Genomic DNA, 27,253 nt, shown 5'->3' on the forward strand with positions numbered 1-27,253 from the left:
GCTCTCCCCAAGGAATTCCCATTGGTGGTCTGTGCCCCAGTGGATGTTCCTGCCACTGGGTTCATCTAGGTGCCCACAGGGAACGAGGAAGATGTGGAGCCTCCCAGTCAAGTGTCTTCCCAACACAGATAACCAGGCCATAGATCACCAAGACTGCCCAATGAAGGTCACTGAGGATCATCCAACGTGGATCCTCCCATAGGGAATGGAGCTGGGAGGAGCATAAGAAGCTCTTCCCACCCTTGGGGAACTCACAGGGCTTCCCCCCTTAGTGGCGCCTCCTTTGGTGTTTGATCAAGTTTGATCTCTGTGAGAAGCTCTTCCCACACTTCCCACACTCGTAGGGCCTCTCCCCAGTGTGGATGCGCCGGTGCACGGTGAGATTGGAGTTGTGCTTGAAGCCCTTCCCGCAGTCGGGGCAGCGGTAGGGCCTCTCCTCGGTGTGACTCTGCTGATGTACGAGGAGACTGGAGCTGATCTGAAACCTCTTCCCACACTGGGAACACTCGTAGGGCTTCTCCCCGCTGTGGATGCGCTGGTGCTTTCTCAGGTCTGAGTGCCACCCATAGCTCTTCCCACATTCCAAGCAGGTGTAGGGCCGTTCCCCAGTGTGGATCACCTGGTGCCGAATCAGGGCTGAGCTTTCCCTGAAACTCTTCCCACATTCCCCACACTTGTAGGGCTTTTCCCCAGTATGGATCTTTTTGTGTTCCGTAAGCTGGGAGTTGAGGCTGAAACTCATCCCACACACCCCACACTCGTAGGGCTTTTCTCCAGTGTGGATCCTCTCGTGCCTCCTCAGGCCAGAGCTGTGCCTGAAGCTCTTCCCACATTCCCCACACTCATAGGGCTTTTCCCTAGTGTGGATCCTCTGGTGTTGCATCAGGTAGCCCTTCTGGCTGAAGCTCATCCCACATTCCCCACACTCAAAGGGCTTTTCCCCAGTGTGGATCCTCTGATGTTGGATCAGAATGGAGTTCTGGCTGAAGCTCCTCCCACACTCCCCACACTCAAAGGGCCTCTCCCCGGTGTGGATCCTCTGGTGATGTCTCAGGTTGGAGCTCCAGCGGAAACGCTTCCCACATTCCTCACACTCGTAGGGCTGTTCCCCAGTGTGGATCACCTGGTGCTCGATCAGATCCAAGCTCCGGCTGAAACCCTTCCCACATTCCAAGCACTTGTGGGGCTTCTCCCTGCCACGAGGCTTCTCCACCAGCTCTGAGCTCTGGCTGGATCTCTGCCCGCCTTCCTGGCTCAGGGGGGCTCTTTCCTCCCTGCAGCTCCTTGGGCTGGGTTTGCTGCCACTCCTTGTGCGGGATCTCCAGGGCTTTTCCTCCTCCTCCATTTCCTCCATTTTCATTCCTCCCCGGGAATGAAAAATACTGGTCTGGGGGGAAAAAAAAAGAACAGAGCATCTTGGACTGGGAGTTCCTCCTGTCCCCACTTCATCTCACAAAGTCATTGGGCATCGTGTGTCTATAAGAACCTCCAAAACACCAAGGTTCAGCATAAAAATCCTCCAAACTTTAAGACATAGATCAAAACCTCCCCAAACATCAAGATTCAGCAAAAAATTCCTCCAAAACAAAAAGATTCAGCCATTAAAAAAAAATAAATCAGCAACATTTAACCCAATAAAGCTGAGGAATGCCATGATTCACCCCTGTGAAAATCGTGGAACCCCTCCACAGTCACCTGCTGCATGTGGGGTGGCAATGCTCCTGGGGCTAAGGGGAGGCTATAGATACAAAGAGGAATGGAACCTCGCGGTGATCCTTGTTTCTGCTCCTCCTCCTCCTGTGTCCCTATTCTTCCTCACACTCCTCTTCCTCCTCCTATTCCTCCTTCTCCTGCACAATCCCACCCTCTCCTGCCACCTGCATCGTTTGACCATTTTGTTCCTCAAGCCTGCTTCTCCTTCCCTTCTCCTCCTGCCCCCAGGCCCAGCACCCACTGCCGGCTCCCTCTTCCCCCCAGCCCCACAGCATCCCAGCGCAGGGGCAGGGATGGAGCTGGGGCAGGTCGGGCTGGGGCAGCGCTGGGCTCTCGGCCGCTCCCGCCCGCACTCGGTCCCCACTGCAGCCGCTCCCGCCAGGACAGCGCGGGGGGGCCCGGCCTTGGCGCTGCCCCACTCCCACCTCCCCAAATTCCCCTCGCGGGGCCATGGGGCCGAGGGGGGGCGCAGGTGGGTCCAGGTGGGGAACGCGGGGAGCTGCGAGTCTGCCTGGCAACTGGTGAGTCATCAGCGCCGCGGGCTCTGATTGGCTGAGCTCTGCCCGAGCCCTGGGGCTGCAGCACAGAGGGGACACCCTGCTCCAGGGGGGATGTCCCACAAACGGGGGACCCCATGGAAGGAACCACAGGAAAGTGTCTTTACAAACAGATGCTCTGAATCTGCTCGGAGATAGGGCCAAATAACTTTTATGTAAGGAAGTGACAGGAGAAGCCATCTGTTTCAGAAAATGTTATTAATTGATGACAGACACTGCTGCTCAGCCAAGGTCCTGCTCAATTCATGAACTTCCAGAAGAACAACAAAGCCTTAACAGAGCCATGAATATCATCTGCTGTACAATAGTGGGGTGCATATTAATGGGGGTATATAGTAGGCGGATTGGGATGTCTGTACCTCTCAAGTACTTCAGCCAACACAGAAAGGGAAAGGGAGATGCAGCCGGGAAAATTAGAATGAAAAGGAGGCTCTGTCCTCTAATACTTAGAGAGAGCCGATGGGGAATGTCCCATGGCCTCTCCCTTTTATTAGTAATGAAATTATTTTACAGGACTCCTCTCTCTGCTTTGTGGACAGAAACCTCTGGCAATGTCAATTTTCCCGCACATCCTCGGGTTCATCCCAAATTCCTTCCACCGTCCGGGGCGGCGGGCAGGGAGTGCAGCTGAAGGTGCCTCACCCACTTTGGGTGATCGGCTCCCTTGGCTGGCGGCGGCACCGGGGATTGATTGGGGACCCGGGAGTGACCAGGAGACAGACGAGTGACACATCAGGGGGTCTGTGAAGAGTCAGCAGGGAGAGAGCACTGAAAATCTCATCAGTGAGTGCCCTGGGATCCTCGGGGAGTGAACATGGCAGGGCACCCATGGAGGGGAGAAAAGGGAAAGCCAGGGAGTGTCCTGGCCAAAGGGATGATGATCCCAAAATGTCTCTGAAGGGTCCCCTGGGAGAATGTTGAGGTAGTTTGCACATTCCCCCAGAGGTAATTAAGGACATGGACACCCAGTGGGGCAATGAGGGAAGTGGAGAAGGGATTTGGACAACAGGTGATGTATGGTGTTCATGTGCTCGGAAGGGATCGGGTGAAGGGGAGTGTGCAGCAATATGGTTCAGGCAAGAAGCAGCAGGAGGAATCTGTGTGGTAAGAAAAAGGATGATGGCAAAGAGGAGGAACAGAAAAATACTCAGGATTGGCTTGTTTTCGAGCACCGTTTTTTGTTTTTTCCTCAGAATTTCCCAGCTGATACTTTCAATTCCCAGTTGCCCAAGACAGGAAAAGCAGGAGGTCAGGATGCCAGGGGTTTCTCTGCGCTGGCAGCAGCAGCACCGGGTGCAGAGGTGCGGCACCGGGAGCACGGGCTGGGGCCTGTGGGGAGCTGCGGGGCCGGGCCGGGGCTGTGGGGCAGCCGGGGCTCAGCGCCGGGCGCTGCCTGACCCCACCAGCCCCGGGCAGGGCCGGCAGTGGCCCCCGGCCCCCAGGAGGCTGCGGGACGCCCCGGCCGCTGCCCGGCCCCGGGGAGCTGCCGGCCCTGCCCGCCGGGGGGGCCGCCTTTGGACACTGCGGCAGGACAGGCACCGGCTCTGCCACACGGGCTGGGCAGGGACCCTGAGCACAACGGGGAAAACAAAGGAACAGCTGGGAAATGCAGAGTGCACATGGAAGGATCAGGATTTGCTGTTCAGGATTTGGTTTGGGTCCCTGCAGAAAGGAAAGGTTTTGCAGAAAGCTCAGCAGCTCTCACAGGATGAGCACCCACGGGCAGTGACCGGGGCTGCAGGAGTGGCACAAGAAGCCCTGCAGCACTTGGGCACAAGGGCACAGCAGCTGAAGGCAAGAAGGGATGAGCAAAAGGCCAAGCTGAAGGCAAAGGCCACGGCAGAGTTCCCTCAGCCCCTGAGGGATCAACCCCAGGGCCCAAGGGGGCCCCAGCACCCAGGGGATGACGGGGTCGGCCACAAGCACCTGGCAGAGGCATTGCCCTCCTGGCCAGGGCAGAGCCCACCCAAACAGCCCCTGGGAAGGAGTCAGGGCTCCAGCTGCAGCCCACAAGGACACTGCAAGCACAGACAGCAGCACCCTCAGCAGGAGCAAGTCCACCCCTGCATGGACATGGATTGTCAGGGCTCTCTGAGCTCCCATCCCACCGGGGACCCACCACACTGGAGCCCTGGAGAACGCTCAGTCTTCGTCTGAAAATGGAGAAAATGTGTTTGTGGATGGCTCTTCAGGGGCAGCAGAAGGGAAAAGAGTTCCACGACACACTGTTATTGAGGAAAGGGAATCAGACAAAGCACACGTTATACCCCCCATGGTCAGCTCAACCTGCACAGCTGTGTGTGCTTGTAAGAGCCTGGCACTGAAATGCCCTGAGCAGGAAGGCTTCAATATCTTCTGGTGACACCATCTCACCTAACAGGGGGGCAAAAGCAATTCTGACTGCTCAGCAACCACTGGATCACTTATTAAGGTATTTCCAAAAGAAATCATTTCAATAAAGGCATTGTGGAAGAAACAGACTCAGAGAGCAGCACTCATTTTCCAGGAAAGATTGTCCAGGGGCTTATGGCAGCTTTAGGAATACAATGGAACCTCCATAACCCCTGGCACCCCCAGAGCTCAGGCAGGGTACAAAGAATGAATGGGGAAAGAAAGAAAGACCTTTGGAAGCTGGTGATAGAGACCAAGATGCCATGGGTACGGCTTTTGCCATTGCTTTGGGTAAGAAGAAGAGCGAGAGCCAGGGCAGATATTCGATTCTCTCCCTTGCAATTGATCTCGGGAATTCCTTACCCTGGGAATTCTCCACCTAGTGCAGGGTGGAGATAAGGGATGCACATTTAAAGCAGTCTGTGGCCAGAATCCTGTCTCTGGTGCAATCTCTCCCACAGGAAGCTGGGCTGGCACAGAGCCTGACTTGGCACTTTGCTGCTCCCAATGATATGTATGTTTGTTATAATTTGCACCAATGTAATATTGTTGTATTTGGTTAAGGGAAATATGATTTGACACGTATAATATTTTGTTATTGCAAAGCACACACGCCAGCACTGAGAACTGCCCCCCCACACATATTGGTTACACCAATACCGGCTTTCTTGGACAAAGCCTCATTTACAATTTAACACATGTGGCTTGCCTGAAGATGGGGAGATGGGCTGCTCAGAAGGGCGATACTGGAATGCCTGGGCACTGATCATCCTGGTAACAACCCTAGATTGGGATTGCTGAACTCCTCCAGGCTGATACATCTGAAAGCCACGGCTCCATAACTCCATCAGAGGATCGAGGATCATCCACACCTGGACTTGGATTGTTCAACCTTGACTCAGAGAAAAGAACTTCATGAATATGTGGGACTTTGAATAGAAAGAAAAGGCAGATGGCTGAAATCCCAGCCTTGGGCAGAAAATTTCCTGTAAGAACTGCAGGGTCCAGGAGGGCGTGTGTGTGCCTAGGGTAGGGGAACCTCTGCCAAATGGCGTCCTTCCTGTCACACACCCAGTGCCGACCCCAGGCTCAGCACTGTCCTTCTCCTTGTGGCTGGCTCAGAGAGAATTTGATCCTAAATAAAATTTTCATTTTTCATTTTTATTTGGATAGACAAATTTTCATTTATAACACCAACATCCAAGCAGGACATGGGCTCTGCCAAAGGAGTGCAAAGCAGCACCACTGGTGGCCAAGTGGCGTGGCCCATGCCAAGGGGCCCGAGGCCAGAAACAGCCGCCAGCACAGCTGAACACGGGGGGACCCCTCAGCCTGGGCTCCAGGTCTCTGCAGCCCCGGAGATTTGCACTTCCCGCCTGCAGCAGGAGGATGGGAGGCCCCCCTGAGCCTGCACTGAAGGCAGCGCAGCAGCAGCCAGGGCTCCACAGCGGGGCAAGGCCCTGGGCCTGCCCACACCTCCTCTGCTGAAATCCTCGGCCTGGCCACCCTCCCTGGGCAGCTCCAGCCACCGGGGCCAGCCCTTGCTGCCACTGCTGCAGCTTCAGTGCTCGCTGGGCCTGCACTGCCACAGCTGCTGGGGACACACCGGGACAATTCCACTCACTTACACTCACACTGCATTAGCTGGGTTGGTGGAAAATGTAGCAAGTTTCATTAAAAAAAAATATTATTTCTCTACTCAGGCTTGGTTTGCCTTTGCCTTGGGGAAAGAAATGTTAAAGGTTTTGTTAAGGGCTGTTACACCACTCAGTGGAGATGAGTTTAACATCTCAACACACTGGGAATACCCCAAAAGATACCCACAAAACATCAGTGCCCAGCAGCAAACAGCAACCAACACCTACCCCAGACACTGCCCCCGGCAGAGTTAGAGGCACCTGGTCTGCAAAAGGCTGAGAAGGAAATCCAGGAGTTTGAACCTAATTAACATCAGAGGCAAAGAAATCTGGGTCCAGTAGGAAACCAAATACTAAAAACTACACAACTTGGAAGCAATGAACATTAAACCAATGGATTTAGATTAGTTCAGACTGTATAAATTTAGGAAAATCTAGTAAAACTCACATGTCATGGGATAATTTTCTCTGCACAGCCAGCCTATGTGTGAATGAAATGATTTCTGTTGCACATCTTTGCCAGAACCAAGGAATGCCTTGACTCTCTAGCACTAAAGATATTCTTGGAATTTTTTTTTTCCCTGCAGTTTCAGAGACAAGATTACACCATGAGAATAACTTTCCATAATAATTGTCCTGGCTTGTAAGATAAGCATGTATTCTATCTGCCATCTGTTGGAGGTTGGGCAGTTTTCTTATCTCTTCCAAGAACAATGTCTCCCTCTGGGGAGATATCTTCAGTTCATGGACCATTGAATGACTCACTGCATGACCGGTAAAGTTACATCATCCCACTGTGAGATGCTCCACCCAGAGGGAGGAACCAAGCACCCCTACCCGCATAAAATCAGCACTTTTTGGGACACTGAGCAGCTATTAGCTGGATTTCCAGAAAAGCAGCTCTTTTCTCTGCTGGATTCCCAGAGGAAGACCAAGCCCAACTACTACCAGACCTCCAAAGAAAACTCCACCCTTCTAGAGATCGCCAATCCAGCAGCATTTCATCTGCCACTCCAGGAAAAACAGCCACCATTTAACTGGACTACTGCCAACACCCTAACTCCTCAGGGTGTCAGGTTTCTGACTCTATCACTAGTTTTGTTTGTACTAATTACATTTTTATTGTTATTATTTTTATTTAATTTTTCTCCTAATAAGGAACTGTTATTCCCATTCCCATATCTTTACCTAAGAGCTTTTTTTGAAATTGTGGTAATTCGGAGAGAGGGAGTTTACCTTTTCCATTTCACAAGAGGCTTTTGCCTTCCTTCACAGACTCCTGCCTTTTCAAACCAAGACAGAGCCCTTGGACAATCTTCCACCCCTGTACCTGAATTCTCCTCCCCAGGCTCAGGCCCCTGTGCCTGCACCAGCGGGGCACCCGCCTCAGCCTGCACAGGCACAGGCACCGCCGTGTAACACACAGCCCTCGGCTCCGGTGCTGCCGGACCCATCAGGTCCCTCCCAGCCCCACCTGCACCACAACAGGCAGACGATCCCGGGCACACACCTCCCCCTGGGAAAACTGCTTATCCTCCAGCTAGCAGAACATGGTGCAAGACACAGAGAGAAAACCATGATGATAGTGAGGAGGAAGGGGACAGACCCAGTCTTTACCCTCTAAGGGAAGTACCAACTGCTCCCGGAGTCATTGGGTACGTAAATGTGCTGATCAATATGGGAGATGTAAGAGCTTTCAGCAAGGAAATGCAGAAATTAATGGATAATCCTCTAGGGGTGGCAGAGAGGCTGGATGAATTTTTGGGGAACATCATCTATTCATATGATGACATCTGCGCCATTCTAAGGTCGTTATTCAACGCCGAGGAACAGGACATGATACGGCAGGCTGCAATAAATGATTGAGAACACAGGAATCCCCAGGGAGGGAGTGGCACGAGAGAAAGCCTGAACAGAGGCCATCATAGAACACCCAGGCAGAGAAGGATCAGTCTAAAATGATAGGGCTAAGGAACATGGTAATACAGGGAATTTGGGGGATGGTACCAAAGGGACAGAACATTAGTAAAGCATTGGGGGAATGCCAGGGGAGGGATGAAATACCCACCAAATGGCTGGAGAGGCCGAGAAAGAGCCTCCAAATGTATTCGGATACCGACCCTAATTCACCTGTCAGGGGCTATTCTGTTTAAAACACAATTTGTTGCTAAATCATGGGAGGACATATGGAAAAAGCTAGAAAAAATAGAAACTTGTCAAGAGAAAAGCCTCCAAGAATTGTTAAGGGAGACACAGAAGGTTTACATGAGAAGGAATGATGAAAAATAAAAAGCACAGGCAAGGATACTGGTGGCGCAATAAGGGAAGTGCAAAAACAGGAGCAGATACAAAATCCCGGAAAGCTGGCACAAACACAACAGCCCCAGGGAAAACCTAACCCCTCTCAGAAGAAAGGCATAAACAAACAGGTTAGCAGCCCTGAGTGCTTTTACTGTAAACAGAAAGGGCACTTTAAAAGAGACTGTAAGAAGAGAATGAAGGATGAACAGATCTTCCAGGAGGATTAGAGGTGTCAGGGGCTTTATAATTTGGGGTCCAGAACACCTGGAGAGCCCTTGATAAAATTAAAAATTAGACCCCAAAAACAAGAATTGGTGTTTTTGGTCAATTCAGGCGCAGAAAGAACTACAGTTCAGCGACTGCCACCTGGATGTACTAAAAGCAAGGATTCAATGGTGGTCATTGGGGCTAAAGGGGAACCCTTTAAGGTTCCGGTTTTAACAAATGTGGAAATAGAAAATAAGTTTTGTCTGGGGAACATAGTACTGGTAGAAGAAGCAGATTATAATTTGCTGGGGGGGGGATCTAATGGTAGCTCTGGGATAAGCCTGATAGCACAGGACTCCCAGCTCACAGTAAGTTTATACAAAATAACCGCTGAGGACAAAAATGAGATAAATCCCAAAGTGTGATTTGGGAAGAGGCGGGGAGGTTAAACATGGAGCCAATTCACACTGAGATCCAGAGACCGGAGGATCCAATCAGGATTAAACAGTACTGCATTCCCATGAAAGGCAGGAATGGACTGAAGGCTGTAATAGAAGATCTAAGAAAGAAAGGCACATTGGAACTGTGCATGTCAAGACATTACACTCCTACCTTGGCAGTACAGAAGGTGGATGGTAATTACAGGCTGGTGCAAGATTTGAGGGTGGTAAATCTATTCTCTGTACTCACCAAACCTATTTGGACAAGCCCTTGAAAAACTCTTAAGTGAGTTTGTGCCCGTTAAAGGGACCAAATTACTACAATACGTAGATGACCTATTGGCAGCCGGACTCAGGGAGGAGGATGTGTGGGACCATAGCACTATTAAACCTCTTTGGGGAAAAAGGGTTGAAGGTCTCAAATTGAAATTACAGTTCACAGAGCCTGAGGTCAAGTACCTAGGGCATTGGTTAACAAAAGGTAAGAAGTTGGATCCAGACAGGATAACAGGTATCATTACTTTACCCCCTCCATGAACAAAAAAGGAGGTCAGGCAGCTGCTGGGGCTTCCAGGATACTGCAGGCAATGGATCGAGGGATATAGTGAGAAGGAAAAGTTTCTCCATGAAAAGCTTATCACGGACAAGCTAAAGTAGACAGAGCAGGATGAGGAGGGTTTCAAGAAATTAAAAGAAACCCTCGCGGCAGCTCCTGAGTTGAGCCTCCCTGATGTAAAGAAACCTTTTCAGCTGTTCCTGGACATCAGTAATCACACTGCCCATGGGGTTTTAACGCAGGATTGGGCAGGGGCCAAGAAGCTGGTGGGGTATGTATCAAAGCTTTTAGATCCTGTAAGCAGGGATCTTACAAGCAATTGCAGCAGTGACAGTATTGGTGGAGGAGGCTAAGAAGGTGACTGTTACAGAATTTCTGAGAGAGAGGGCATGATTTATGTCTGGAGTGAGAATTGAGCTTCCCCTCAGTCTAGGCCACAGATTTGGGGCTTGTGAGGCCTTCCAGCCTCTGACGCAGTTAGAAATTAAGAGCTTGTGGCGCAGATAGAAATTGTATTAAGGTGTGATGCAAAGCACTGGGCTGTCTGGGTGTAAAGTAGTATAGGTTTATAGTGTAAGGTTTAGGCCACTTTAAGACAAAGGTAAACAATGTTAGCTTGCCAATGAGAGTGCTTTGTAAACTATAAACTGTATAGAAGTGTATAAAAACTGCCATCTTCTCTCGAATAAATGGAGAACATTGCATTAATCATATTGGTTGGATGTGTGTTCTGTCCTGTCCAGCTTCCCGTTATCTGAGGTCCCTGGTCGCAGGTGACCGTCGGGGCATTCTGCAGCAAAAGGCTGACAAGTGGCCAACTGACGCCAGGCTCCTACAGTATGAGGCTGTATTAATCCACTCCCGGGATTTGGAATTGTGAACTACCTCGGTGCAAAATCACGCGCGATTCCTGGCTGAGGAAGCCGCAGGAGTGCCTTCCCATGACTGCGCAGAAGTGGTGGAGCTGCAGATCAAAATAAGGCCAGATTTAGAAGAAGGTGAAAAATGGTTTGTGGGTGGTTCTGCAAGGGTCATAGATGGGAAAAGGAAATCAGGATATTTCCTAATGGCAAAACCAGGGAGGTAGTGGAATCAGGACCCCTGAATCCCAGATGGTCAGCACAAGCTTGTGAGTTGTACGCAGTATTGAGGGCCCTGTGGAAATTAGAAGGGAAAAAAGGAACAATTTTTACAGATTCAAATTATGCATTTGGGGTGGTACACATATTTGGAAAGATTTGGGAAGAACAAGGGTTACTCAATACTCAGGGAAAGAGGCTAGTGCATGAAGAAATAATCAGGCAAATCTTAAAGGTTATAAGGGGGCCAGAGGCAGTTGCCATAGTCCACGTGAAAGGGCACCAGACAGGAATGCAGTTCAGGACCCAAGGGAACAATTTAGCAGACAAAGAGGCCAAAAGCATGCCTCTAATGAAGGTAAGTACCCCAGGAATCGAAGAAGGGGAGGTTCAGGAATATCCTCCCCACCCCTTCCTGAAGGAAATCGAGGGGTACAAGAAGATAGGAGGCCAGCTTGAAGGAGGTAAGTGGAAATTGCCAGATGGGAGGGAGCTGTTGTCTAAAGACTACAGCAGAAACATCCTGAGGAGATTACATCAACAAACACACAGGGGAGTCCAGGCCCTGGCAGAGCAATTCCCTGGATTCTTCGGGTGCAAGGGGATTTATGAACTGGTAAAACAAGAGGTGCAGGGGGGTATGATTTGTCAAAAGATTAATCAGGCAAAAACACGGCAGCTGGCACTGGGAAGTCACCCAGTGGCATACAGACCTTTCAAAAGGATTCAGGTAGATTTTACTGATCTGCCTAAGGTGGGGAGATATAAATTTTTATTGGTAATAGTGGACAAACTAACCCACAGGGTAGAAGCCCTCCTGAGCTCTCAGGTGATGGCTCAGACAGTATCAAAATTTCTACTAGAAGAAATCATACCCTGATATAGGTTAGTAAAATACATAGATGCGGACCAGGAGACACACTTCCCCTCAAAAATTATTAGACAACAAGCCAATGCTGTTGGGATCCAGTGGGAATACCACACCCCATGGCAGCCTCAGAGCTCTGAACAAGTTGAAAGGATAAATCAAACATTAAAGGTTCAATTAGCAAAATTGATTTTGGAAACAAAAATGTCCTGGTTAAAGTGCCTCCCCTTAGCCTTGCTAAATATCCAGACCATGCCTCACTCCGAGACTGGAGTGTCACCTTTCAAAATGCTGTATGGGATGCCATATGAACATGGCATGCCAGTGGGGCATCTGAGGATAGAAGATGCACAGACACAGCCGTATCTCATAGCCATAAGTAAGAATCTGCAGGAATTGCGGAAGCAGGGAATAACACAAGGTGCCCCTTTAGGTTTTTCCACACATAAAGTACATCCTGGGGACAAAGTGCTCATAAAAACGTGGAGAGAAGCCCCACTGACAGCTGACTGGGAAAGCCCTTTTCTCGTCCTCTTAACCACAGATATAGCAATACAAACAGCAGAAAAGGGGTGGACACACGCATCCCGAGTGAAGAAGGTTGAGCACCAGGAAGAGATGCCAGAGTGCAAAGTCACCTCTCCTCCTGGGGATTTGAAGATAACCTTGTGGTGGCCAAGTAAATGACTGACAGGGATCTGATAAGATGCACTGAACCTCATTGTGAATGTTATCCATTTGTATATTTCAAATGTGAGTATTGTAACAAGGTTTGGGTCACACACTGTAGAAGGGAATATTGGCCAAAGGGTTTATGTGATAAGTGCCTAGAAGGGGAACTAGCCATATCTTAGAGCTGTGGGTCTCAGATTCAGTCAAAGAAAGAAACTGAGAGTTTCTAGCCAGGCAAAAAGCTGGGAAAGAGCTGGGAAAGAATGTAAATAATGCTTTATTTCTCTTGTTTTTCACATTGTTTATAGTTAAGTTCTATCACTGTGCGTCAAGCACTTTGCACCAATGCTCTGGGTTGTTTTCACTTCAGAACAAATAGATTTGATCCTTGCTAAGCTCTGTATAAAAGAGGTGTGTATTTTGAATAAATGGGAGTTTTACTCTCAGCAGCCTTCTGAGTCAAGTCTATTCATTCCCATCCTGCCTCAACATCAACAAGAGCTTGCCACAAGCCTAGGAATAATCGAAGCGGACTCTGAGATCTGCTTTAATTTGTTTCAAAACAGGCTAAGGGGAAAATTGAGATCAAAAGCTCAAATCATTACTGTTGAGTGCCGGAGGTTAAATAAAGTACCCTGCAGTGCAGATACAGTTAAACTACCAAGGTGGAGCATCTTTAAACGGAGGTATGCAGCTCAGTCCAGGTATGACACCACAGAAGACTATTCTTGCTGCCGAGAAAATGGTTTAACTCACCACTGGTGGCAACCCAGTGGGCACAGGCAAAGGCAGAGGAATAATAATCGTGGGGATCCTGATCAATCTGAGTCCAGCAATGTGCCTCAGGACCAGCACGCGTTGCACTGACTGGCCCAGCACAGAGGTGTGAGGCCCCGGTGAAGGTGCGGGCTCTGCATACAGACTGTCCGGAGAGCACACGGGGAATCGGAGGCTCCGACAGCCCCAGCCCCAAGGAACTGCGGCAAGGGTAAGATAAGCGGGCACTGTCCCATAAACGGCACCCAGCAGGGGATACGCAAGCTAAAAGAAAGAATAAGGTGTTACTCACAAAGGGCGACCCCCAAGGACGGGCAGTCAGAGCACAAGGAACATAAAAGAAATTTTGAACAGATATCTGTCCCGATCTGTGATAAATGTAACTGCACAGTATGGACTGGGGGAAGGATGGAGTCAGTGTTTGTAGCATACTTTCAGGCTAACCCATTGTGTTATGACAATAACCACTTGGGAATGTGTGTTATGGGTGGACAGACATACTGTGTCGGGAAGAACTTAAAATATGAGACCAAGATGTCCCTCAAAAATGAGCCAGTTATCTTGGACCTTTTAGAGGATTAGGATGACCGTGTTTGTTTGCAATATGACAGGATGTTCTGCTTTTCAAGAACAAAGAGCGAGTGGACCCGGAGAGCAAAATTAAACAGGTATCACAGGAACTAAAAAGACAAGAGGCAGAGATGAGAAAAAGAAGGATGGAGCAAGAAAGGCTGAGAACCCTAAGTGAGCAATATGATCAGCTCAAAAAACAATATACCAGTTGGAGTTTCCCTGCCTCCGATCAAAACCTATTTGTGGATCTGATGCAAGAAACTGCAACAGAATTGGGGCTGTCCAATTGCTGGATCTGCAGAGGGCTCAAGTCTGCAGAGAAGTGGCCTTGAAAAGGTGAGAACTTAGCTCTAGATCAACTCCTGAAATGGGATAATGCTATAATTGGGACATTTTGCATTAGCAGGGAGGGAAAGGAGCACACTGAAATGGTGGGATACACTTCATGTCTGTCCACTCCAACAGTAAATTCCCTTAACAAAAGCAGAATCTGGCAGCCAGAAATCCCTACTGGAGTACTCCAGTACCTAGTAGGTACCTAGTAGGGTACTGGAGCTGGGAAAAAGGCACTAAATGTGAATGGAGAGAAAAAAATCAAACACTGCTGGAACAAAGGCTCTGGAGCTAACCCTTACCAATCCTTAGATGAATTGAGAGGATTCTGGAGTAAACCCAAAAACACAAAAGTCAGGTGGAAAGCCCTGAATGGTTTATATTGGATTTGTGGGAAGAAAGCATACAGCGAACTACCTCAGTGGTGGAGAGGATCATGCACTATTCAATTGATCAGACACGTTTTCTTTACCCTACCTCAATCAGAACACAGCTCACTAGGGGCCCCCTTATACGAAACTTTGAGCAGAAGAAGAAGGGATTTGAAAAAGAAATTCCCTGTCTTCGGTGGGGGTCAGACCTGGGGCGAGAAGTGGCCAGCAGAAAGAATAATAGAGGATTATGGTCCTGCAACATGGGCCCAGGATGAAAGCTGGGGGTATAGGACCCCAATTTATCTGTTAAACCAACTAATAAGACTTTGGGCAGTGGTAGACATGGTCTCTAACCACACCTCAAATGCCCTTGAGCTGTTGTCTAAACAACACTCCCAAATGAGGGCCTTTGTGTATCAAAACAGAATAGCCCTGGACTATTTACTAGCAGAGGGAGTAGGGGTCTGTGGAAAGTTTAATGAATCATAATGCTCTATAGAGATTGATGACTATGGAGAAACCATCAGAGGCCTGTGACAGAAATTAAAAGGGTAGCACATGTCCCAGTACAAAAATGGAACTCCATACTCCAAGCATCCTGGTGGGATCATCTGTTTGATGGAGCATGGTGGAAAAAGGTAATATTTTTTAATATTGTGTTCAATAGCTGGGATCATATTCCTACCGTGCCTGATACCATGCTTTATCAGGTCGATACACTCAGTAGTGCAGGGTATGCAGGTGGCTGCCATGCCCACAGACCCAGAATGTGCTATGGGAAAAACAAATCAGGTATCAAAAATAATGAAATTGGGGGAGGAAAATCTACACGGTAGGGCAGCAGATGCTTTGGCCAGATTCAAAGAGCAGATACAGGGAGAAGGGGATGTCTACAAATTGTACCAGGGAATTCCAAGACAAGAGTGGGATAATAAGCCTTGAGGGAACTAAGAGGTTTATTTCCTTCTTATAAAGAACTAGGAAATGGGATAGTAGTATAGGGTAGAAGTAAAGTCACACATAATTATGTAGAAAGTTTAGAAAGCAGGAATTACTATGTTTATGTAGAAGGGGAAGGATTGTTTTGTGTATATGGGATAATTCATGCCGATAAAAATTGCCATATATATTTTATGTATGTATTGGTAAGAAATACCCTTATAAAAAGATTTTTAAGCACACAAGTCAGTGTCGGGGATTGCATCACAGTGTTGAAACCACCTGGACAAGAGGAAGGAGATCTTCATTTACAAATGAATGAATGTGGCCAGCCCAAAGATGGGTGTTCCCCAAGATGATCCACCAGGATGATGAATACCTGATAAACATCTAAGACTGAGATAGCTGGAGCCATCTGTGAGATACATCTCGATACTGGATTACTGGATTCCTGGATTCTGGGAACACATCGTGAATGTTTATCACTCCCCGGCCATGGTTTTGTTCAGCTCCTTGCAGAGAAAGAACTCCACAGGAATATGTGCAGTCCTGAAAGGAAGGAAAGGGACTCTGCCTCGGGCAGGACAGTCGGTGTGAAACAGAGGGGACCCTCTGCTGTAGCGATCAGACCTGTGTCTCACCCAGCACCGGTACCCAGGCTCTGCACTGACCCTTTTTGAATGGATTGTGGCTCTTTTTTTTTTTTCTCTAAATTTATACTTTGATCATTTAATACATTTTCGTTAATTAATAAATTGGAGCATTCATTTATCACAAAGGTAATACTTAAACTCATTAACAGTTAATAGTGTGTTTAAAAATATGCTTTAAAAAGAAAAAATAAAAGCAGCATATTCTGGGGTGGCTGCATATGAGTCATCCAATGGCTGCTCTGGAAGAGAATTTTCCTTCCCGCAGCCTGGAGAGGAGCTTAAGAAATGCAAATTAACAGTGCTGGGGTAAAGCATGGACAATGTATTTGGGTTTCTTGCCTGGGGTTGGAATTGGGCTGATTCCCTCTGCCCCCTCACCCCAAACTCTGCCATCTCCCACAGATGGAATTTGCACAGCTGAAGGCAGAGCCCGTGGTGAGGATCTCTGACTCTGAAACAGAAATGGCTGAAGCTGCAAAGGGAAACAGCAAATTGAGAATGTTGGGAAAACTTCACTAAAATAAGGGGGGGATCATCCCTCTGCCCACTCCAACATCTGCTGTCACTGTCTATGTTTTATAGGGTGGATTAGAGCAATGGGGTTTTTGCTACCACAAGTTCAGAAAAATCAGTTAGAATACAAGTATTTGATGCTTACATTAGAGAAAATCAGTCAATTGATGCAGCCCTGGCTCCCGAGGGAGTGCCAAAAATGGAAAAAACAAAACGGCTACCAGAATAAATTCTACAACACCACAGACCAGCCCCTGGGAACCCTATGAAACTCATATCAGGAGCCACAGAACCCATTTATCATTTCAATGGCATCATTAAATTACAAGCTGTCCTCCAAATAAGAACCAACCAGACAACTCCAGCTCCTGACCTTCCTGCTGACCAAGCCACTCAAATGAGGAACACAACATTTCACCAGGGGATGGGATCAGATTATCTGTTAGCAGAAAAAGGAGGAGTTTATGGAAAACTAAATTACTCAAACTGCTCTTGGCAAAGAGATGACCAAGGAAAACTGGTGAAAAAGATGAGAAAGGAAATAAGAAAGCAGCTCATGTTCTGACCCAAATGTGGAAAGGATGGGAATGGGACACGATTTTGTGCTGCACTGCCAGACCATGGGTTAAACGAATGTTGTTTCTCCTCCTCTGTGCTGCAGCAACTCTCATCTTTTTACCATGCTCCACACCTTGGCAGTGCAGCTCATCCAGCAGCTGAGCCAGGGCATGCAGGTGGCAGCCAGGCCTCCTGATCCACAAACGGCTACAAAAGGACAGGGAATGAGGGCACCGAGAATAATCCCAAAACCAAAGAGGACCCGGGAAGGACAAAACAGAGTCAAGGAGTGAATCTGCCTAGAGATAGGGCCAGGCACTTGCAGAAAAGGAAGTAACAGGAGAAACCATCAGTTCCAATAAATGTTACAAATTGACGCAGACAGCTGCTCAAAGTCCCGCTACATTCCCGAACTTCGAGGAGAAGAACAAAGACTTAACAGAGCCATGAATATCGGCTGTTCTACAAAAGGAGGGTGCACATTAACGAGGACAGGCTCCAGGCGCATCGGGAAGTCGGAACCTTCCAAGGAACTCAGCCGGTGGGCAAAGGCAGAGGGAGATGCGGCGGGAAAATGAGGATAAAAAGGAGGCTGCGGACTACAGCCACGGCAGAGAGCGCACGGCAAATGCCCCACGGCCTCTGCCCCTGCTCGGCAATAAAGTCACTTTGACAGGACTCCTCGCTCTCCGCCGGGCACACGAACCTCCGGCGACGGGAATTTCCCCGCCCGCTCCCGGCCGCGGGGCAGCCCCTCTGTCCTACCCACAGCAGCCGGGCCGAGCCAGCGCTGCTCCGGCAGCGGCTCCTGCCCGGCCCCGGCGGGAAGGAGACCGCGGGCAGCCGCTCCCGCAGCGCCCTCGGCCCGGGGCCGGCACGGGCCGGACACGGCACCGGCGAGCCGCCGGAGCCCCCTGCCGCCCCCTCCGCCCGCAGCCGGCCCCGAGCCCCCGCAGAGCCCAGCGCGGCTCCCACCTGCGCCGGGGCCGCCTCCGAGCTCCGCCGCCGCCGCCTCACCGCGCTCCGGCCGCTGCCGCCGCTGCCGGGCCCGCACAGCCGCTCGGCCAATGGCGGCGCTGCGCGGCCACGGCCGCCCTCAGCCCGCCGCCGGGGCCGCGCCGCGCCCCGCTCCCACCAATCAGCGCGCCGCAACCGCGACTGACGGCACCGGCGGCCAATGGCAGCGAGCTCGGGGCGGGCTCTGCGCACGGCCCCGCCTCGCCCCGCGCTCTCGGCGCCCCCGGGCTGCGTGAGGGGAAAGCCGGAGATGAGGAACAGCCCCGGCACGGGCCCGGGCCGAGCCGGGATTGAGCTGCCCAACAAACAAACTTCTCCGCGCCTTCCGCCACGGCTTTCCCGGCCCTGCGCCTCCCGTGCCTCCGCCTCTGCGGGAAGCCCAGGAGCCTCACTTCTCCTGCCCCTCGTTAGCGCATCAGTGCTTCGCTTTGATTTCCCCCGAAAAGGGAAACCTGCCCCAAGCCCTGTGGGTGGGTGGGGCAGGGGAGAGATTTCTGGCGGAAAACTCCAAAGACTCGGAGCAGGAGAAGGAGAAGTCAGTGCAGAGGCTTAAATGCAGCTTTCCCCACGCCTCCCTGCTCCCAGCTGCACCTCCTCCCCCGGCAGGGCAGGAGACAGGGAATGGGGCCATGCTCAGCTCATCCCCCGGGGCTTCTCCCTCTGCTCAGGGACAGGAGTCGTTCCCTGCTGCACCCTGCGCTCTCTCCCGGCCGAGACTTCTCCAGGAACTTCTCGGAGCGGAGTCCATCCCCTGGGCACAGCCCCCTCCGAGTGCTGCAGCGTGGGTCACTGTGCCACGGGCTCAGTCCTGCCAGGACAGGCTGCTCCAGCGGGGCCCCTCTGCCCGCGGGCTCACAGCCTCCTCTCGGGCATCGCCGAGCTCCAGCCCGGCTCCTCCAGGGGCTGCAGGGGATCTCTGCATCCCCATGGACCTGCAGGGGGATCTCTGCATCCCCATGGACCTGCAGGGGATCTCTGCATCCCCATGGACCTGCAGGGGGATCTCTGCATCCCCATGGACCTGCAGGGGGATCTCTGCCTCCCCATGGACCTGCAGGGGATCTCTGCCTCCCCATGGACCTGCAGGGGGATCTCTGCAGCCCCATTGTAATATATGTTATGGCATAATTCGTGATTTTGTAAAATATACATCAAGTCAGTTGTGCCTGTACAAAAAGATTCTTAAAGTTTTAAATGACCAGGGCTGCAGAAACCACAGCTGGCAGAGAAAGAAAGACCTAGTTTACAAATGAAAAAAGATGCCTCTGTGCAGAGATGGGCCCTTTCCGGGGACAATCCAGGAGACACCCAACCTATAACCCCTGATCTGCCGGGGAGCCAGGAAACCAGGCACACGGGCATCCCGCCCTGGCAGCTGCTGAGGAGGCTGCTGGGCTGTGCTTCAGCAGAGGAGATGGAATGTGGCTTACCACTCTGCCCTTCTCTAAAAACGGAGAATGGGTCAGGAGGTTTGGGCTCTGAGCACACAGCAGCCTGGCCCAGGCACAGGCCGTGGTGGGACAGGGGCACAGGAGCCTTCTGTGACTGACCGTGGCTCTCTGGTTTCTCTCTGCAGACTGCCAGCTCCTCATGCCATGGAAACGGCCCCACTCGGCTGCCAGTCTGGCAGGGCTGGAGGGCTGTGGGTACTCATTTGCTGTCAAAAATAAATTTTGTTTTTTTGTCATTGTCATTGTCATCATCAGAACATTTCTTTCATCCTTTTCCAAGTTTTTGGCCCCTCCAGGGTAATATTTTTGTGTCCTTCCTCAGGCAGTTGATGGCATTTGGATGGTGGGGGTAAGCAATGTGAAAAGTTCAACAACAGCTCCAGTTGCCAACTGCAGCAGCCCCTTCAGGAGCCCTGAGCTACCAGCGAGGTCCACGTGTGCCTTGCAAAAGGGAGTGGTTTGCAGCGATGGGGTTGTTGCCCTGCTGCAAAAGCTGGGAGCAGATCAGAAGTGGCAAAATGCCATTTTGGCTCCACCCCCACCCAGGTTCTTTATCTTTTCCCTCTGCTCGGTGATAGGCAGACAGGGCTGGATCCAGCGAGGTTCAAGTTCTGGGTGCTCCCTGGCATCAAAGGGATCAGCTAAACTCTTGTATGCAGTGACTGCAATAGGGCTACTGAAGGAAAAAAGGGAATGTCATGAGATGGGGAATCCTTATTGTCTCCTTTGTCTCCCCAGGAGCCCCTTGGAAAGGGAAATACCCACTGGGTTTATCTGACTCCTTCCCAGCCAGCCCTTCCCTCGCTCCCGGGTCTCATTTGCTCCACAGGATTCACCAGCTCGCTCAGCTCAGAGGAGCTTTCAGAGGAGAAAACGCTGCCTGGCGTGGGGCTGCCTGATCCCTGTCTCACCTTGATTCCATTTGCCCCCTCCCTGCCCCATCCAAGAGACCGAAGGATCCCCCACAACCCCACGGTCCTGCAGCAGATCCCGGCACGTTCCCTGCTCCGCTCCTTGGTGCCCTGGGAGGCTCCAGAGCCCTCCCTGTGTGCGGGACAGCGGCTGCAGCACCGCTGCGCCCGCGGGCGAGCAGCGCCCAGGAGCAGCTGCGCCAGCTCCGAGCCTGAAGGGAATCCTCAGCGCACACAAATGACAGCTGGCACTTCAGGGGCTGGCAGGAGAAGCTCAACCCATCTGCTCGCTGCCCTTCCCAGCCATGGCCACGCAATTGGAAGAGTCGCCCCAGCCCAGGAAGCTGTCAGGTCGAAGAGAGGAGCAAAAGCCACGGGTTTCTGAGGTGTTAGCTGCCACTGCCTCTGGTTTTCCTTCCAATTCCTAAGGGGTTTTGACTGGTTTTACCATTTCAACACTTTCTGTGAAGAATGCTTATTTTATGATTGGCTTTTCACAAATGTTACAATGAATATTATATGTGTAATGTTAGAAAGTTATGCTGTATTAATTCTCTTAAGTAGTGTGTTAAATAGAGTTTTAGGTAATAACATAATATTAAAATAGAAACTCTGCGATGTAGGATTTTTTTACTTGCTCAAGCAAGAGATGAGATAATCAATAAACTCTTCACACAGGGATGGCGGTGACTTGGGGCACATAAAGAGTTACAACCTCCTTATCAGAAAAGACAAACATTCTTCCATCTTGTCTCCATCTTTATGGAAGCACCAGGATTAAGGGAAAGAAGTTGACAAAATCCAGAAAAGTTCCTAATTTGCAAGGAATTTCTGCATCATGTATGAGATACATGAATATGCAATAGGCTATTGCTTTTAAGGTTATTCCTTTGTTCACAAGGCATGCTTGTCCTGGCTTAAGTGTCCGAGAGCATCTGGACGTCTATAATTTTTTTTTGCTTTTTATTGTCTTGTAATTGTCCTAACTCTAAATTTGATTAGTCTAATTGTGTTACTATTTTTATAACCATTTTATTATTATTAAACGTTTAAAATTTTAAAAACCAAGTGATTAGCGTTTTTCACAACGTTCCAGGCTCCCAGGGACCCCCTTATCGGTCTGTCCGACCCCGCAGGCTGCAGAGGGTCCCCCCGCTCCGGTGCCGCCCTTCTCCGCTCCCCAGCCCCGCCCCGCCGGTACCGGGCGATCCCCGGTGGCTCCGGGCTGACGATGCAGCGCCTGCCCCGGGCAGCCCAACCCCACCGCGGGAGGGTCCCACGCATCCCCGGCCCAGCGCCGGGGCTCTGCCGGCAGCCAGCACCGGGACCCCAAAATTCTGCTGTCCCGGGGCCACCGAGCGGGCACCCGGCCCTTGGCCCTGTCATAGATACATATTATAATATTGGCTTTTTGCAAACATTCCATTGGACTTTATATGTGTGGTGTTACAATAACTTTGTTATATAGTTTTTATTTCTGTTGTTCATTGATTAAGCTCAGACATAGTAGTGCCATAGCTGATAGAAGCATGCTTGTGTTAAAATTCCTGCTTGGATGGGATAACATCCAGTGAGCACAGGATGAGGACACCTGTACAGATCTGCCAACCATCAGCACTCACCGTCTGAAGGCAGTGTGGGCTGGGGCCAAAACTGAAGATGAGATAAAAAAGGACCAAAACCACAACCAAGGAATACACATGCCCTAAAAAGGTGGAACCGAGGAGGAGCCATGCTAAACAGTTCTTGGAATATGTAAACTAGCTTGGGAAAAAGTTTACTATGCATAAGGGACTATGAATATGCAACAGGCTGGTGTAAGGGAAAAGGTATTCAAGGGGTATCTCCGGAGATAACCGTGTGCTCTTGGCTCAGTGCCGAGATGCACCCGGCCGCAACAACCTTTGCTCTATGGCCCTTGTCTCCTCTTGTCCTGTATGAAACTTTTTAAATGTTCCCAGGGCAGTGAAGGTGTTTTTCCCAGCCCCGAGCAGAGAGCTCTGCCCGGCGGCTCCCGGGAAAGGCGGCGGCGCTCGGCAGCGGCCCCGGCCCGCCCGGCCCGCGGGAATTCCCCGCAGCGGGACAAAATCCTGCCCCGAAGGAGCGCTCGGAACGCCGCCTGCGGCTCCTCCGTGCCCCGCAGGTGCCGCAGCTGCCCCGCTGCGGCAGGCGCGGCTCTGGAGCAGGGAGGCTCTGCGGGACCCCCGGGCTGTGCCCCTCCCGGGCCGTGCCCCGGGGCTGATGCTCGGCCCGGGCTCTCTCGCTGTCCCGGCTCCCGCAGGCTCCCGGCGGGAGCGGCACCGCCCGCCCGGCGCCGCAGGGCCGAGCCCTGCCCAGCAAAGGCTCCGTGTCCACGGCCGGGCCCTGCCGGGGCTGCGGCCGCTGCCCGGCCCGGCACAACCCGCAGCGCCCGGCGCGGCTCCCTCCAGCCGGGCACTGCGGCTCCAACCAGGCGGAATATTCAGCGCACGGAATCTCTGTCAGCGCTGCTCACATTGCAAAACCAGCTGCTGCCGAGGCAATTCCACCTCCCACTGAAGCCTTCCACCCAAAATGCTGCCGTCAGCTCGGACACACCGGTAAGAAACCCAAGAGCAAACTGAAAGCTGATTAGAGAATCTTGCACAATCACACCCAAGAACATTTTGTTATAAAATCACAAATATTAACAGAAGCTGAGTAAGTCAACAATGTTAGAAAACAAGCTTCCAACAATGGGACTCGAAGAGCTAAGGGCATGTGTTTGAATGGAATGAGCTTTCTCTTTCTGACATGTGAGCAATGCCATGGAATTTCCCAAACCAGAGAAATAGGGAGGCCTGGCAGCAGCAGCTTCACACACAGACACAGCAATGACACAGAACAGGGCAGGGCAAGAGGCTGACAAAACTCTAACCGCTACTTGCAATGAAGTACCTTTGTTTCCAGTTCTAATCTAGCCACTATTAATATAGAGTCCAAAAGACTAAAAATACTAGTAATAATAATAACTGTACCATTAATATCAAAAATAGAGGTAATAGAAATAATAAGAATTAATAGTGGTAATAAAAACCCTACCATACTTAAACCAGGTTTGCATGGCCACGTTTTGGTAAGGCAGGGGATCTAGGAGCAGCTTCTGTGAGAGCAGCTGTTCCTCCATGTCCCACAGAGTCAATTCCAGCTGGCTCCAGGACAGACTGGCTGCTGGCCAAGGCTGGCCCAGTTAGAAATGGTGGTAACACCTTTGGAATAAGAGATTTAAGGAAATGGGTGATCCTGGAATTGTGGCTGTGAGCAGGGAGGAACAGGGTGAGGATGTGTGAGGGGAGCAGCTCTGCACACCCCCAGGGCAGGGCAGGGCAGGAGGGGCAGGAGCTGCTCCAGCTGCTGGAGCTGATTGCCCTGAGATTCCCTGGTCAGTCCCTGGGGAGGCAGCTGGGCCCTGCAGCCCGTGGAGGGCACAGAGGGCAGAGATGCACCTGCAGCGCCTGGAGGAGCCCGTGCTGGAGCAGGGGGATGCCTGAGCGGAGGCTGTGACCCCATGAGAAACCTGTGCTGGAGCAGGGACCTGGCAGGGACCTGCAAACCCCTGGAGAGGAGCCCACGCTGGAGCAGGGCCCTGCCAGGACTTGTGAGCCCATGGAGGAGCGAGCCACGCTGCAGCAGCTTGTGGAGAACTGCTGTCCGTGGGATGAACTCACCGTGGAGAAGTTCATGGAGAAGTGTCTCCAGAAGGGACCCCTGGCACAGCAGGGGAATGACTCCTCTCCCCAAGCAGCAGGAGAAACAACAGGGGATGAACTGACCAGAGCCCCCATTCCCTGTCTCCCTGCACCCACTGCGGGGGGAGGTAGAGATGGGAAGGAGGGAGAAAAGGGCAGAAGGTGTTTTTAAAGCTTGGTTTTACTTCTCACTATCCTGCCCTGATCCAGATAGCAAAAATTCCATTAATATCTCCAATTTTGAAAATGTTTTGCCCATAATGGCATTTGCTGAGTGATCTGTCGCAGTCCTTAGCTCTACCCATGAAGCCTTCATTCTGTTTTCTCCCTCCTGTCCATCTCTGGAGGGGAGTGAGAGAGCAGCTTTGGTGGGTGCCTGACATCCAGCCAGGGTGAACAGCCAACACTTCCTTTCCTTCATTCATTCTTTCTTTCCAGAGGTCACTGTGAAGGGGTACAGTGGGGTTTTGACAGAGGGAGTGAAGGTGGTGGGGAGTGGTGGGGACAGGAGCCACAGGGACGAGGGACAGGCATCAGAGGGTCCTGGGCAGCTGACAGGGGGCACAGCCTGTCCCCCTGGCCCAGCAGCAGGGGACAGGGGGCACGGCCTGTCCCCCTGGCCCAGCAGCAGGGGACAGGGGGCACGGCCTGTCCCCCTGGCCCAGCAGCATGGGACAGTGGGCACAGCCTGTCCCCTGGCCCAGCAGCAGGGGACAGGGGGCACAGCCTGTCCCCCTGGCCCAGCAGCAGGGGACAGGGGGCACGGCCTGTCCCCCTGGCCCAGCAGCAGCCCCGTGCCCTGCCCAAGGCGCTCCCAGCAGGGGCTGGGCCCCAGAGGCAGGGGCAGACCCCAGTCCCGGGGCAGCGTTTCTGCCCCGTCCCCTGTCCAGCCCAGCCTGCCCCGTGTGTGCAGTGACCGCTGGCACGGGCTGCCCTGGACACTGTGACCTGCTGGGGACACTGAGAGCTGCCCCGCTGTGACACTGCCCTTGGGATTGCACAGGCACCAAACAAACCCCAGCCAGCACCGCCCCTTGTCATGTCCCAGGCACCGGAGAGCATCAGAGCCAGCCCCACTCCTGGTGATGTCCCAGGCACCAGAGCACATCCCAGCCCTGCTCCTGGTGATGTCCCAGGCACCAGGGCACATCCCAGCCCCGCTCCTGGTGATGTCCCAGGAACCAGGGCACATCCCAGCCCTGCTCCTGGTGATGTCCCAGGCACCAGAGCACATCCCAGCCCCGCTCCTGGTGATGTCCCAGGCCCTACGAGTGTCCCAGGTGTGGGAAGAGCTCATCACACAGCTCAGCCTTGACCCAAAACCCGCAGAGGCACCACGAAGGGCAGCCCTGCGAGTGCCCCAGTGTGGGAAGAGCTCCGTGCGCTGCTCCAGCTCCATCCCCCTCGGGAGGATCCGTGCTGGATGATCCCCAGTGAGCCCCAGTGGGCAGAACCCTGGTGACCAGTGGTGCTGCTGATCCATGTTGGGAAGACACCCGGCTGGGGGGCTCCACATCCACCTGGCTCCCCGTGGCCTGGATTTTCTTTTCATTTCTCTTTGCCCTTTCAAAACTCTTAAAAGCAGGTAAAAATAAAGATGTTGAGCTAAGACAAGGATGGGGACATGGGGGGGTCTTGCAGGGGATGTGGGGGATGCTGGGTTTGAAGGACTTGGGGGTTCCTGGGAGGGACCTGGGAGTTGCTCAGGGCTTTGGGCACCCCAGGCTGAGCGGCTCCAGTTGCCCTGGGAGACCCTGGTGGAGGTTCTGGGCAGCTGGTCAAGGACCCCCTGCCCTGGATCCGTCTCCATGTGCCCCATCCCAACGCCTCGTCCCCCTGCAGCGGCTGCCCCATTCCTTACTCCCCTTCCATACTCCCGTTGCCCCTGCCTGTTCCCGTGTCCCCCCTGTCCCGTTCCCATCCTGTTCCCATCCCAATCCGGACCCCATTCTTGATCCCTGTACTGTATTCCCTGTCCCTGTCCCAGTCCTATTCCCTGTCCCTGTCCCCATTCCTGGTCCCTGTCCCCATTCCCTGTCTCTGTCACCACTCCCAGTCCCTGTCTCCATTCCCATTCCCCATTCCCTGTCCCCATTCCCATTCTCTGTCCCCATTCCCATTCTTTCTCCCCATTCCCGGTGAGACATTAATTTTGAAGAATTAAGAATTTCAGGAAAGTTAAGATGATAGTTAAATTGGATGTTGATGGCTTAGTGGAAGTAGATAAATCGGCTTTGTTTATAGTTAACAGTAGTTGGATCTTAGATAAGATATCCAGGATCTATTAACTCATTGCTTGCCAGCTTTATGTTTGGGTAGCTGTGCTTATCATGATAAACAGAATGTGATAAACAGATTTCAGGGACACAAAAACAGTTGCAGACTTCCCATACTTTAGGAATCCTTTAAGCACAGGAAAACGGCAAGGATTCATTTCTCATGTATGCATGGGAAAGGCAGAAAGGTCAGAATGAGGAAGACTTATTTTACTTCCTCATTTTGGAGACCCCTCCCCAAAATGGACCCCTGACTCATTTCAGGGAACAGAACCACACATGCTTAATTGCCTTTTTTCCAATTAGCATGTGAAGCGGATCAGAGGAAGTGACAGGGATATGAATATGCATTCATATTTTGTGTATTCAAGACTTCTGTAAATAAAAAAGGTTTGTAACACCTGTGATTTTTGCAGTGTGCATTAGGGAATTATCCCATGTACTGTCCGTCTGTCTCAATAAACATACACTTTCTAACTTTAAACTCTTAGAGAGTTTTTGTCTGTATCAGTTGTATATCGATATTAGATCGATATTCATATTTTAGTAAATCACTGTCTTAAAGAAGTCCTAGTATGTGTATTAACATGTCTTTTCTTAATATTCTAGTAATTATTCTTGCATTGCTTCAAGATAAACTGGTATGATTCAAAGAATATCCACTGAAGTACACATAGAACATCAATTTATCATAAGCAAATTGCAGTTGCAGAGATTTTCACTGACATTCTGCCACTTGTCATCATTTTA

General features: G+C 51.4%; 1 protein-coding gene across 1 annotated transcript in view; it reads right to left on the minus strand.

Annotated features, from left to right (window-relative positions):
• The window catches only part of LOC144248742 (uncharacterized), a 162,039-nt gene that overhangs the window by 50,468 nt on the left and 84,318 nt on the right, over window positions 1-27,253 (minus strand). Inside the window, exon 3 of the mRNA XM_077790736.1 lies at window positions 295-1,193. Coding sequence (XP_077646862.1) covers window positions 295-1,193 — 899 coding nt within the window. The remainder of the gene's footprint in view (window positions 1-294; window positions 1,194-27,253) is intronic.

This window comes from Lonchura striata, unplaced genomic scaffold (genome assembly GCF_046129695.1).
Source record: "Lonchura striata isolate bLonStr1 unplaced genomic scaffold, bLonStr1.mat Scaffold_82, whole genome shotgun sequence".
Lineage (NCBI taxonomy): Eukaryota > Metazoa > Chordata > Aves > Passeriformes > Estrildidae > Lonchura > Lonchura striata.